Source organism: Antedon mediterranea, chromosome 1, assembly GCF_964355755.1.
Source record: "Antedon mediterranea chromosome 1, ecAntMedi1.1, whole genome shotgun sequence".
NCBI lineage: Eukaryota > Metazoa > Echinodermata > Crinoidea > Comatulida > Antedonidae > Antedon > Antedon mediterranea.
This window is the reverse complement of record NC_092670.1, coordinates 218,940-234,660: the sequence shown is the minus strand read 5'-3', so window position 1 is coordinate 234,660 and position 15,721 is coordinate 218,940. Positions and strand designations below refer to the sequence as shown.

General features: G+C 31.4%; 1 protein-coding gene across 1 annotated transcript in view; it reads left to right on the top strand.

Moving 5' to 3' along the window:
* LOC140051619 (netrin-1-like) overlaps positions 1-15,721 on the top strand; it is a 49,335-nt gene that overhangs the window by 13,922 nt on the left and 19,692 nt on the right. Inside the window, exon 2 of the mRNA XM_072096895.1 lies at positions 10,354-10,542. Within this exon, the coding sequence (XP_071952996.1) occupies positions 10,354-10,542 (189 nt within the window). The remainder of the gene's footprint in view (positions 1-10,353; positions 10,543-15,721) is intronic.

Below are 15,721 nucleotides of genomic sequence, written 5' to 3'. Positions count from 1 at the left end.
TTTAAATCTTGAAATATCATTCTTTAGATTTGAGAACATACTGACAAATGTAACCATTATGTTATGGTATTAACGCCAAAATAAGTGTAATTATTTCTTTCCTTCTTTCTTGAAAAACAATAATTGCTGACTACGGTAATATGTTATAAATATTATTCAGGTTTTAACGCGTAAAAACACACAGTTTTCAACTATAATGAGTACGTTTCGTAATCTGATTTATGTCTCGGAAATCATGAAACAAGTGAAGGTTGTATTGGACAGTTTAAAGTGTTGTTTCAATGCAACTGTTACAGCCATTCTAAAAGTCAACCAAGTTAATTGGAGCTAATCAGAAATATGAATCTAATTTACACCAACAGTGGGAACAATTTTTCACTTAAAAGTTCAAATAGGTTATTAGATCGAACTATATCAGGATCAAGAAATCCTAAAAAGTGGTAGGGAGGGAATTACATCAATAAACAAACAAATATGAATTATCTATCAACTATATCAGAAAAAAGTTTAGACAAATGTCTTTTGGATTGTGATTTTTTGGCGCCATGATTAGATTCCACAGAAATGAATGATTTCACAAACATCCGTCATTTGCAATAACTCCTAATCTAAACGTTTCCAAAATATTATAGACATCTCATTTAGTTCTTTTCGAACAATATAGCTCCTCTACTTGACAAATGCCGATCAAACTTAGAAATATTTTTAAACAAGAGGTAAGCAAACAAAAGAAAACAACATCAAAAGAAAAACTAATAGTTGTCTGTCAATCAATTAAAGGCTTAAACTAATAGTAACAATTAGATATATTTGCGAATATACTTAAGCATTGTTTTAAAGTAAATACTAAACTTCCTCTCGTTGAGTCCATGGAGGGCTAACTCATTCATTCCACGCTTGCTCCATCATAGTGCTAGGTTCATTTAGTATGGACTAATCAAACGGATGAGAAGGTTTGTACCGCCCCTGGGGGTTGTACTGCTCCTGGGGGTTGTACTGCCCCTAGGGGTTGTACTGCTCCTGGGGGTTGTACCGCCCCTGGGATGCAAACAAAGGCTGGTAGGTGTCAATTTGATGAACAATTGCCTACTCACAGTTCAATGATGAATAGAGTGAAAAGTGAAAAACAGTTTCTGAACATTTAAAATGGAATATGTAAATATTTAAATGGCCTTACATTACAATTAACTAGAACCCATTATCTCCAAATAATCCCATATAAAACCACAATTATTTAAACTCAATATAACAATTACAAAATATTGAATCATACTTTTTATGATTGGATTATGATATATTATGTGATTATTATGACTACAGTATGGTATCTATTTTGATAGTACTGTACATTCATCATCCCAATTAAACATGTAACACCCAGTATTATTATGTATCTATAGCCAAATACCACCCCAATCAAACCCACATAACACCTTGTACTAATCAGGATCAAACCATTAGTAATAAGCCCTCATTTCCACCTTTAAACCTATCTATCAAATTGCTTTTTATAATCTGTGTCCAATTATAGTCCATGCTAACCACATTGAACTGTCTTTACCTTTACATGTTAATTTCACCCTTAAAACTTTCACCTTTTTGTAGTGTGAATTACATATTTATTTATATTAAATTATTAAAAAATATGAACAGTTTAAATGCCAAAAACCATTCTTTAATGGAATTCACAAATCTCAAAAAATATATATCAATCAAACTTAAACTGTTATAACACTGAACACGATGCACTTGAGAGCACAGAAAATAATAGAACTAAAATAAAACATATTAGAAGTATTAACAGAAAAGATAAGCTTGTGATCTTAAGAAGTTAGAGACACAGTCAACTCCAATCAATCAAGCAGTCAACAAAGTTAGAATCTTCATTCAGCAATATACATTTTGTGAATACTAAAAAGTATGATCTTCTCCTCAAAAGAGGTGTTATAATTGGCATTGATTGATGAGACAGATTTCAATGTGACCTCATGGTGACATTATACATAATGCATGACACATTTTTTTTCTGTGAAACTATCTCTATTGATCTGATAACTATTTTACATGTTTGTGGCTAATTGAAAGCATAGGTATGTCCATAGTCCAAGCCACTTCGGTGATGAGTTCTTTCAAGTTTCAGTTTTTACTTCAGCGAAATTACTAGTTCAACAGTTTCTACTTTGATAATGTGAAAAAAGGCGCAACCAATCCGAAATGAATAAAAAAATTAGTTCTCTTGATTTCATGAGCCCTTTTGTACCTCAAACAAGTTGGCAGGAAACTGCACATATTTGATAGAGTAGCACAATGTCCAAATTCTAGTTGAAAACAGGCTCATTGAAGGCACACAAAAGGGCTAAATTCATATATTACTGTGTATTATTAGCAAAACATAATTCTTTTTCTGATTTCTTTAATGTCTTGAAGATAAATTCAGTTTGCTACTTTTATATAATTTTTTAACTAAATTTTAATATTCAAATATTGGATGTCTAATATTAATAGTGAGTACAACAACAATGGAGGTGGTACAACATTGGTAAGTGGATATAAGGAGGTCCTACTCTAGTATTGTATTTTCTTACAGTTCATGATTCTCAGTAGACTTGTGTATAGTGGTTATGGTAAGCAAGGTCTTTTTAACAAGCTAATTCACACCCTTTTTGTTACATCTGTGATTTGGAATGTTTCTTCGATTAGGTGGTATTGTTGGGGTACACATTTGACAATAGGGTGTTGTTTTTAAGTCTTAAATCAATACATGCAGGTGTTGCTGCCAGGTATTATACTTAAAACACAAGGTGATTGCTTTCAAGTGTTTCAATGGTCTAACATGACTCAATTTAAAATGTCTTAATCTATACATTTAAAAAAGTTCACAAATTTAATAAGTCGTCCTCAAAATTCCATAATAAGCAGACAGAATTACTAAAGTTCTGTCTACACTAATCAAACTAGTTTGACAGAAAAGTGTGATGTGCCCAAAATGATATGGCCAAATATGGTAGTGATATGACATCATCATGTACATATATGGACAAATCACATTATTTTGTTATATAAAATTTGATAGTGTAGACAGAGCTTAAAGACTGGTCACTGGAAAAATTGTATCTAAAAAAATTAGTAGGAAACATTGAACTTAAAAAGTGTTAAAATGTACAAACGTACAAATTCCAAATGACACACTTTAAGAAAAGTCAACAAACGCACGATTAGAACAAGTGTTGCTTTCATTACTTGAACGCTAAAGTCTCTTTTCAAATTATAAACTCGGTACTAAACAGGAACTTATCCGTTGGCTATTTAGGAAGAGAAAAATATCAAGTTACATAAGTAATAAAAGGGCATAAAACGCCGCTTTCAATAAATAATAAAAAGTTTACAATGACGGCAACTACTTGTAGTGGTTTGATACCGGTAACTTAAGATATGTACAGGCTTAAGAATGAAAATAAAAGTATTGAAAAACAAGATAAAAGGTTGTTTATTCTTATCCAAATGAATAAAAAGAGAATGAGTAAAAATAACAACTTCAACCTTTGAAGGGGAGAGAAAAAATATGGCTTGTAGTGATATCAGAACCAAAGTGGGTTTGAAACAAATAAGGTCCAACTATTATTAAGTAAAAATGCTAAGCAAAAATAACAAGTTGCAAACTTAAACAAACACTCAGTGCAATGAAGCAAAACTAACCTATTATATATGATTTTTGTAGAGTGTGATAACAGATACATTTGGCAAATGGGTGCTTTAAAACCTGCAATAAAAATGAAAGTAAAAATAGCAACTTTAAGAGTGAGTGCCGGAAAGTAGATGATGGTGTAATTAAGTCTCTACTTTAAAAAAATTGTAATTTTAAGTCTTTGAAAGAGATTTAAAAGTTGTATACAATTGTCCATTCTTTTTAAAATAAATTAAAAACAGAGATTTGTGTCCTATGCAATTTATTTACGAGCCTTACTTCACATTATATCTATTTTAAAATTGAAACAAATTGACTGAATTAATAATGACAAATGCTAGATTTTTGCAAATGTGTTGAAAGAGACATTATAGCACCAAACCTCAAGCCGCCGGTAGAATATCATCAATCACGACACACCAAAATGTAAATATGAAAGCTAGACACGAGTCTACACATGCTTATAAAAACACACCCTCGATGGAATATAAACATGACAACACATAAACATATTTCCTTCTGATAAACATTCCAAAATGTATGTTATAATGTGCTGTTTTTCATGGCTAAGGACAGCCTGGACAATGATAATTATTGGTCATTACTGTAATTGTTTACTTTAGGCACATATGTCTTTAAAGCTTATAACATACAGTAGGCCTAACTGACCTAATACAACATGATGTACATGATTCCTATGTTCCAGGTACAGCTCTGTAGGGAATTACAAACTCCATACATTTGTAATCTGGTTTCACTTCTAATACAACCATAGAGATATTATAATATCTCTATGATACAACTAACATTTACATTTCAAATAAGAACTAATTTCCTCTGTATAATTCCTATAGTCCGCATAGACCGGCAAAATCATTTTTTAACTCAAATTTTGATCAAACTATGACTTTTATTTATTCCATTTTATGCTTCCTAGGCTGGCAAAACATCAAACAAATGGGTTTGCATACAATAATCACTCAATTACTGTTCAATCTTTTGAACATTGATTTGTTTTTTTAATGTCATATTCATTTATTATTTCAAATTGGGCAATAAAAGACAGTGCGCTCTCAGATCCAAATTTATAATAATTTTAAGTTAAAACTAAATTGCTGATAACAATTTAAAATTTCACAGAGTAAGAAAATTAAACAATTGATAAACATATAAATAATTTAATAAATCAATAATTATAATAATATAAAAATTACTAAAAGCTATTGTTATTAAACAAGCTACATTGATGTGTTACAGACAAATCATATGCCAAGATGAAACAGACAATTTTGGAGCAATCTTTATTCTATTTGTGGCACATAGTAATTTCTACAATTCAAAGTGAATTTTCTATTGCTGTCTACAAACTAAATTTACTTTGTAGAATCGTGGGAAAAAATGTCTGAAGTTTGCTATTGGCTAGCTGTCAGATATTCTGGGCAAATGACAGCTAACTGCACCGTGGCTTAGTGTCCATTTGAAATGTTATAGCGAGGGAACAATTCATAAAGCGTGTATGAGCAACATTGACTCATAAAAAAAAGGGGCATGGAAATAATGTTAACTGGGAAACTACTGAAACACGGCACAACCTATACAATCACCATTGAGTCATTCAGAAACCAATGCTTTATATATCAACAATTCTTCCTCATGTCCATATGGAATTACGAACAACTTTAATAAATTTAATAATTTTATTAGGAAATAATCACAAAAAAATCTCCTCATATTTTACACATGTTTTATAGAGTCCATATGGAATTGCAATCTACTTTTGAATAAAAAAGCTTAATTTCATTAGGAAATTATCAGAGAAAAGTTGTTAAATTTCTCATATATTTGTAATTTTACTTTCTTTACAATTATTCATATTTTCCTCTTTAAGACTTTTATCATTTAAATTTGACACGATAATTTTCAAATTTCTTTCAATGCAAGTTAATTAATTTATAATGTCAAAATCTAAGAGTAAAAGAATTTCACAATACAAAGTTGTATGATTAAGAACGTCATGTACAAAGCATAATTAAATTAATTAAAAAAATTTATGGAAATGTGTTGTATTTAGTAAAACTTTGTGCTTAAATTTAGGTCATGAAAACCAGTGTCTCATCAAGGGTTATAATATTAAACATACTGTATCAATCTTAGTTTGTGATGACTATTATATAGCTGAGCTTCAAACTTTTGGGAAAAAAAAAAAGTATCTCAAAGTTTATCTACCAGCATGTATGAACTTACTCTTCTAGTTTAATACGGTTCCTACTTTATAGAATACTGTATACTACTGGTACAGTATTTCATTGTAGTAACATTAATTATAAAATACTTAAAATGACGGTCAGGCATAGCTAATATCTAAATATAAAATAAACTAAACAATTTATAGTCTACTTTCAATTCAATGTGAGGACATTTCTGAGAACTTCTTCAAACCTGTGACAATGCTGGATTGTTAAAGGCTTTTAATTATGTGACATCCTAATGGGACTTGTTTTTAATTAACACCATTACTACCTAAATTGAAGCGATTGAAGAATACAGGTGAAATGTGCAAGGCACCGTTCTAACCAACTCTCATGGCCCGAATCAGAATCGATGAGTAACGCCCAATAGGGAACCTCGAAAACTGCACCATCACTCCTGTCAAAATCTTGGAACAATGACCCAAAAAGGTCAAATTGAACAATACACAATCATACCTGATATCTATTTTGATAGTATAACTAAACATGCAAAAAACTAACTTAATAATGAGAAAGACAAAAGGGTGCTAAAGTTAGCTGTTGACACAGCATATTTAACCATTCTATTAGGCTCTCATTCACACAAGATTATCTATCAAACCGTCTAATATAAACTTTGTGAACATAGAAACTTATCAGAAGGAGTAGGGAAACATAAAGGAACATTCTTATGATGTTGGGGAATATGTACAATATGTTGTTAACCTATTAAACTTTCATGTCAGCCCAATTATACACAACCCACCTAAATGCTGTTGTTTCTTAGTAAGGGAAATCCTTATTATATCCACAAGGAATACTCCTCATTGGCTTGCATTAAAACAGTGTTCTGGATTAGTGCTAACATGCACCTTTTTCTGCTTCAAATTCCTATGATATACAATATATTTTCTGTTTCTACTAAAATGGACGATCCTTAAAAAATTCTCTTTTCATACCGGCAAAATGGCTTTCATGAGTGTACGTAGTTCGTAAAAGGTATATTTTAAACAGGGTGGATAATAATTACAGACATGTTGTTAATGATGTATGTATCATGCTTTCCATCGATGTACACGCTAGGGGCACACGCTCTGCTTTAAGTAGTTAAGTAAAAAATGACGAACACATGTTGTGTTAAAAGATAAAAAACAAAACTGATATTTGTCCTTAATTACTTACAATCACAATGATTTGCAGATCTTTGAACTTGTTAACGGAAAGTAGTCAACTGTTTTATAATTGTTTCTTTGCCAATAACATTTAAATAATGTTAATATGGGTCTCTCTTTTTGAAATGGGTGCCAATAGATGTACAATAGCTTTGAGTATGCAATCATATTTATGCATTTTTGCATTGAATAAAACAAAAATTAAAATTAGAAAGAATGTAATGATATCCGAACAAACCTAAATTCATTCAATTATTATGTGCTGAATAATGGGATATTCAATCTCACTAAATCCTCTAATATAAAATGTATATGTCATTAATAATGTAATTAATTAGTCATTAATTATTAGTCATGTAATCAAAACGGCAAAGTATTATTAAAAGACAAAAATAGTTGATAGGTATTATAATAATTTAATACTGTATTGCAGCATTTCAGTTATTATAACAGTTACTTTACAACACACAATGAGACAGCTATTTTTCAGCTATTTTTCCACAAGCGTAACTTGGGGTAAACTGTAGTACCCCTGTCATTGACCAATGTATTAGATTTCACATTACCGACCACAGATTCTAAGAAATGTTTTAGAAATTAAAAAGGCGCTTTTTCTCACCGCAAGACACCTGGGACAAATGTTATTTTGACCGTTATCTTTGCGACTTAAACGCTTCCAGAATTTTGCGCATCCGAATCCATTAGTACGCAACTGTTCTTAAACAAAACCATGGGTTATTATAAAACACAATGTTGTGTGATGAAGGGTAGTGATATTCCCAAATATGGCAGTGATATGACATCATCATGTCCATATATGGGCACATCACATTTGTTCACATAAAATTTGATAGTGTAAACAGAGCCTAAGATGTCTTCTGTTCTTACAAACAAAAACCTAACCTCTCTTTGATAAAACTTGATAACAGTCAATTTATTAATGTGAATGCAAACTCAAAACCATCATCTTTGTCCGTAACATTTATCAATCCTAACCCCCTAACCCTAACCATAACATTTATCAATCCTTTCGCATATTAGTTACAGAAATAATCATTTAATAAGCCAAAATTGAAAAATGTGAAGACTACTCAATCATTCAATTCAATCTTTGACGAAGCTCTTTAGATAAGCCAGGCAAACATACCAGCAAGCTACTTGAAACTTAAGAGTCATAAGCATAGGGGAACAGCGCAATTGTCTGAGACTGATACAACAGCGAGGTTTTAGGGGTACTTGAAATCGGCTAAGAAACTTTTAACAATGAGTTTCCTCACCTGGCTCTCATCATATTCATTGCTAAGTTTACTTTAGTTTAGTCAAGAAAGAAAGTAAACAATGGTAAACAAATGTAAGAAAGAAGACATCTGTGGATGGTGGATCTTTCACACCTTGTGTTGGCTTATCAACAGGTAGCTTTGGTAATGGCTTATTAATAGCTAGTAATTAATAATCTTAATACCTCATCAAAGGTGATTTGCTTTAGGAGTCACTAATAGACAATGTTATAATACCTATTGTATTATAATAGCTATCTCACCTTAAAGATAATGATACCATATATTTAAGTGGAGCTAATTAAGAGCTCTTTAAGTTGTACTTAAATTGCCCCACAGGTGTAGAAATTCACTATGCTTGGCAGAGAGAGGTCCAAGGTATGACAGAGGGAGATAATTGACATTGAGTCTTATAACAACCAAAACATCCTCAAAGCCTTCATTGTTAGGAATTACATGCTGTATTAGCAAACCTTACTTTAATTTTCTTTAAGATTTTTGATAATTATTTGATGTTTTATTAATTTGACATCCCTTTCGTCACTAAGGGCAACTATAATCTTGAATTGTTAACATAATTTTACTGCGGCCTTCTCCCTTTCACCCTCACTATTAAAATAATGAAGACATTATTAATATTACTTTAGCGTGTTTGAATGGCTTTTAATCAGTAATAAAAGCTGTATTAGACGAATTCAGACATTAACAAAATCATATCCTTGAAAAAATTGATCAATTCATTTCATCACTTTCATTTTTTTTAACAATTTTAATGCAACAACCTTCAAATGTTACAATCAATTGTTATTTGATATTGTAAAATGGAATAAGTAGCAATAATGGAGTGAGGACCAAATGCATATAGGTTTATGATATTAATTTTTAAGTGAATAGTGTTAACTGTATTTTCTATGCATAATAATGCCATAGACAATCATTGTTGTAAAAATTATGTCAGGTAATTTTACTGCAGTAAATAAAAGTTGTCTGCAGTAATCTGGCAAGATTATAATAATGTAACAATCATAAGTTAAAATGTGTTAATACTGCAATACAATAACTATTAAACATGCTCCCTAAACGTATCTTCGCATCTTTACTGAATAAACTATCTGACGTACAGGAAACGCTCAATTAGACATGACTTTTCTAAAATGTTTTTGTGGCAGCAGACTTTGGTTGAAGCAGACAATGCAAAAATGAAAGTATACAATTATCACCTTTGTAAAGGAAATGAAGGGGATTGCACAGGTAAAAAATATAAAATTAATGCGTTCCCATGAGGACGATGAACAAGAATCATGCTTCGTTTTTAAGGACAAAAACATGTAATTAAAGTAGAGTTACTGCTAACATTTCTAAAAAATAAGATGTATCTCATAGTATGGCGTCTTACCAGATGCTGGACCTCTCGTTGTGGAACTGTTAAGCTGATGAGAATTTAAGATATTAATGGATACATGTAAAACACTATGCTGTTATACTAATGTTGTATAACATCATTGACCCATTTTTATCAACATCATTTAGCAGATATCTCAGTAGATTTACTTAAGTATTGCATATGGTATGATCTTAGTACATTATCATCAATGTTTACACCCTAACCCTAACCCTAACCCACCTTTCTGTAAAATGTGCCGGGTGTTTGAAATTCATTCACATTCAAACCAAAAAAACATCAATGCAGTCAGTCAATGCAGTAGAGCTTTTTGTTGACATGTTCTTCAAAATGTTTTTGTTTTAAAACATTTGTCAGATTTGTCCCATTGCTTCACCTGTGCTTATTATTACACTGGTAATAATGTATCTTGTGTTTCTTTTATATACTACATTCTTAAATTCTTTTTTTGTTTTCTTCATTTCATTTTCAAAATGTTATTTTATTATTTCTGTATTTCCATTTTTAATTTATTTTAGTTTATTTTATAAAGTTGTTTGTTGTAATGTGATAGTTCGTAACTATTATTTTTTTTCATGTATAACTTCAGCTTGTAACTGTAACCTTCATGCCCGGAAATGTCGTTTCAACATGGAACTTTACAAACTATCAGGACGTAAGAGTGGGGGCGTGTGTCTGAATTGTCGGCACAACACAGCGGGACGTTACTGCCATTATTGCAAGGAGGGATACTATCGCGATATTACACAGGATATAACCCACAGAAAAGCGTGTACAGGTAGGTTCGGCACGGTATTTGGTGTTTCTGGGAACTAACAGTTTGCGAATATATTATTAGTTTGCTTGCTCTAATTGGTTACTGCATGCAAACAGTAATTCTATTGTGACTAACATGTTATTGCCCAAATATTCGTGTTAATGAAAAATAAAACAGTAAAAACACACAAAAGTAATTTGTGTTAATATCTTAATTTTATTTACATAAACCCAAATGCATATTGGCAAGATAATTTTGTCTAATTCTTCAATTATTGCCGGAGATACCACAAATTGTGTTTTAGCCTGAAGCATTCATTTGTATGGCGACTAAAATATTCTGCTAAAAACAAAAACTGTTTAATTATTGGCGCTTATAAAAGTAGCACATAAAAATAGCCCTGTCATAATATAAGAAATGCATTGTCATAGTTGATTATAATCGCACATACGCACACAGCCCAAGACAACTGCCAAGGCAAATTTCCACCACAATTACTGAGACGGAAATCCCATGATGCTCGGTCAAGGTACGATATTCAGACCCACCTTTACTGTTGGAAGATAATTAAATCTTACCCATGGGAAAGTGGAACTGTCCCTAACAATTAAGCATTACGAAGCAAGTTTGACGCAGCGAATCTCGATTGGACAGAAGTTTGTTCTCCATTTTAAATGTTGTAAAAAAATATTTTAAGGAAACGAAAACAGGAAGTAGAAATTAGAAAAACAAAGGAAACATATTTTTCCGATCCCAAAAGATTGTGTTGAGAATTGGTTACAACTTAGAAACTGTTGTCAAGCGTAATGGAAACATTTATAACTTAGGAAGGTCACATGGGTAAAGAAAGTAAAGACAAAATCAACCTATTCTCTATCAAACAACAAATTAAACTAATATGATAAAATATTCATTAAAAATGTGTTATGAATTTCAGTATAATTTTGTTTACAGAAAAGTTAATAATACAACAATACAAAGAAATTCTAAAAACCTAATTCTTATAAAAGATAAAAACTGTTAACTTCAATCAAATTATACATTTCATGACTCTCTTTGATTCATAATGATTAAAATTGTCTTATCAATGTCGAAAAAAAAACAAAACTATAAATCATACCATTTTATAATTACATTCAATATCTATTTCCTTTTTTCACTCCTCTACAATTTCTTTCTGTATTTGACCATTTTAGTTTATTGATGGTATTTGAAGTCAGATAATGAACAACTCAACAACTTCCTGTTGAGCCCATTTAGCAGTTTTTGAATTTCCGTTGCAATCTCAAAGGGATGATTGGGGTGTTAAGTCAATGTTACCCGTACCTTAGCGTCAATAGTCTGCCCCAAACTGTTACAGAATCATCAACTCTTTTAAAAGTGATTACCAAGCTAAAAAGCAATTTTTAAAATTATATGTCAACTGTGAAAAGACAGATGTAAACCAAAGTTTATGCAAAATATAAATATTTGTATTATGTTTCTGTATTGTTATCTTTATGCTAGATTCAGTGTTTGTTTTCATTAAAACTTAGTTTTGCTGACGTAGTTATTTAGATTTTAACAAAAACAATAATTATTCCTGAAATATTTTTATTTCATGCATACAGTATATTGAACTGAAATATTTTGAAATAATAATAATAAGGTGAAAAATGAATGAATTGCTAAGAAAAATACAATTTGATTTCTACAGGTAATTGAAATATTTGTGATTCATATTGTATTTATTACTTTAAACTTAGAATGAATGTTGATTGTGTGTGGCTGAAAACTGAAGAACAAATTGAGATGTACTCTTTTGTTTTCCTTGTACTGTGTGGCAATCACATTCAACTAACCCAAGTTGACTCCTACGTAGTCTATTAGGGATGGAATTAAACGGTTTCGTAATTCACCTTGATAGCAAACACGAGCCGGCTGCGATGGTTTGACACGCAGTATGGGGTGGCTTGTTGCCAGCATGGTTTCTAGACTTCTGGAACTTCTATCTTGTAAGGGTTTTAGCCTAACCAACTAACCTAATTCCAATACAGATCTTGTATCTTTTTTATCTAGTCAATATAACAGATAGGCATGTTGACAATTATACTTTTTTTCACCTGTTCTTTATAACATCATTCTTATCTAAGGTTGGTTATTGTTGTTGCTTACCTGTAGTTGATGAGATTTAGGAACTAATCAATTTGTCTATACTTGTTGCAGTAACGTCATGATTATCTGTAATACAGTTACTTAATACATTTACAGTATAAGGACAAGGTCATATACTTTTTTACTAACTAGTTTAGATATTGCACCATATAATATTAATAATTTTATAACAGTAAAATACCTACTACTGCAGTATCATGACATCCTCAATTGATGAGGAATTTAGCATATTTTGAAAATATTTTTACATAATACACATTGAAGGTATATGCCAAACCTACGGGGGTCATTCATAGTGGGCTAATAACAAGATTTCATCTAATTATTTTACTACATATTTCTGCTTTAGGGCTTTAGGCATAATACAAATGATTAAATTAATATAATATGAATGAAGTAACTACTGTATGTGATGTATGTATTGAATCAATGTGCAATATTCTGTAATAAACAATAATAATGTAGTGAATTTATATCAGAATTCCTGCAGTATAAGTGAGGAATAAACATAATATAGTGAGGCTTACTTACTAATGGGTACTTTTGGATGAGCCACAAGTCTGTTAACAATTATAATGACAACAAGTTTAATTCGCCTTACTCATGCTGTAGCATCTAAATAGTCATTGTTGACCAGAAAATAAACCTTGATAATACGGTATGGGTTGTTGCGGAGGCCGTTCGTTAAACCTAAGGAAGTTTTCAAATCAGGGCCAGACTGAGGATGCTCTGGCCAGGTGAGGTGTTGGCTAATTGGCCGCAGAGGTGACAAAGGTGAGTGTCCAGTCAACAACAAAAGACCCGCGGTAATAATCGGATAAGGCTGATACAACAGCAGTCAGAATTAATTTTCATCAATTTTGTAAATACGCTGAGTAATGAAAGTCAATGATCATCAGTCAAAATTAGCTGATATAATGTCAAATGTCATCAATAATATTCTAACAGCAGTGAGCACAAAGTTAATTAATTAAAATGTTTTAAATTCTGCTTCTGTAACTATACATCAGTTTGTGACCTGAAATGAACTGGTATTTGAAAAGAAAAGCTATACAACTTGAATTACCTTTTATTTTGGTATTCAATAACTATAAAAGGTGTGGTAGATTTATTACTTAAAAGTCACCATGTTTTGTACTTCAATTTCTTTCACATTTAAATGAAACAGAATTGATTAAAGTTAAATAGGTGCAAAGTTAATGAACCCTAACAGCCAAAATAAAACTTTAGATTTAATCAACCATAATTAATTTTTTTTTTGAGAATCAAATTTACACAAGCTTTTAACAGCAATTATGTTATTTACCACCTAATTGACAGTAATAAAAAAAATTCATTTAAAATGATACAACTTTGAGGCGCACTAATGACCTTTAATTGTGGGTCAATTTGGTTTCTAAAATGAAAAAAATCAAGGTAAGAAGTAAATTTGATATTTTAGAATTTTCAAAGTGGTGAGAGGAAAGACAGACAATAATTACTAGATGTCATATAAATATTAATAAATATCATGACCTACAGTAGGTACAAAAATGCTGTATCATATTATATTAACAATCACATGTTGAAACATAGACATGTTATATCTGGACTAACACAGAACTAGAAAACCTCTGGAAATGCCAGTTTACTGAAATCAGTAGCTAACTATATTGACAAGCAGGTTTGTATCATCATTTTAAACATCTATTTTTAATAATTTTTTTATTATTTTTTCTTTATTCTTGTTATTTATTTATTCATATTTTATTTTCATTTATTTATTTATTGACTACTTTTGAAACATTTATTATATATACTTTTTGAATTATTTTTTCTGGTGGAACTAGCCTTAAAGTCATCTGGGCTTTATGTTTCTCCAGCATAAGTGCATTCGAATTTAAAAAAAAAAACACACTGTAATATTATTTCACAATGATGTATCTTATGAAAATAAATTGAATTGAATAATAAAAATTGCACTGTATTTTACTGTTTTATGTTATAATTATATAGAACATTTTTCTAATTTACGCAATATACTGCTGGGGAAACTAGGTACAGGCAATTTACTGGGGAAACTAGGTACAGGCAATTTACACAATATACTGCTGGGGAAAGTAGGTACAGGAAATATACGCAATATACTGCTGGGGAAACTAGGTACAGGCAATATACGCAATATACTGGGGAAACTAGGTACAGGCAATATACGCAATATACTGCTGGGGAAACTAGGTACAGGCAATATACGCAATATACTGCGGGGGAAACTAGGTACAGGCAATATACTGCTGGGGAAACTAGGTACAGGCAATATACGCAATATACTGGGGAAACTAGGTACAGGCAATTTACACAATATACTGTTGGGGAAACTAGGTACAGGCAATATACGCAATATACTGCTGGGGAAACTAGGTACAGGCAATATACGCAATATACTGCTGGGGAAACTGGTACAGGCAATATACGCAATATACTGCTGGGGAAACTAGGTACAGGCAATATACGCAATATACTGCTGGGGAAACTAGGTACAGGCAATATACGCAATATACTGCTGGGGAAACTAGGTACAGGCAATATACGCAATATACTGCTGGGGAAACTAGGTACAGGCAATATACGCAATATACTGCTGGGGAAACTAGGTACAGGCAATATACGCAATATACTGCTGGGGAAAGTAGGTACAGGCAATATACGCAATATACTGCTGGGGAAACTAGGTACAGGCAATATACGCAATATACTGCTGGGGAAACTAGGTACAGACAATATACGCAATATACTGCTGGGGAAACTAGGTACAGGCAATATACGCAATATACTGCTGGGGAAACTAGGTACAGGCAATATACTGCTGGGGAAACTAGGTACAGGCAATATACCGTATATTTCGGTGTATAAGTCGCACCTGTGTATAAGACGCACCCCCTAACTGAGAGTAAAATATCGGTATTTTGTATATCGTCGATGTATAGGACGCACCTTATTTTTCATCAAAACAATGTTTTTTTAAATTGTAATCAATATTATTGTAATAATACATTTGTTATATCTA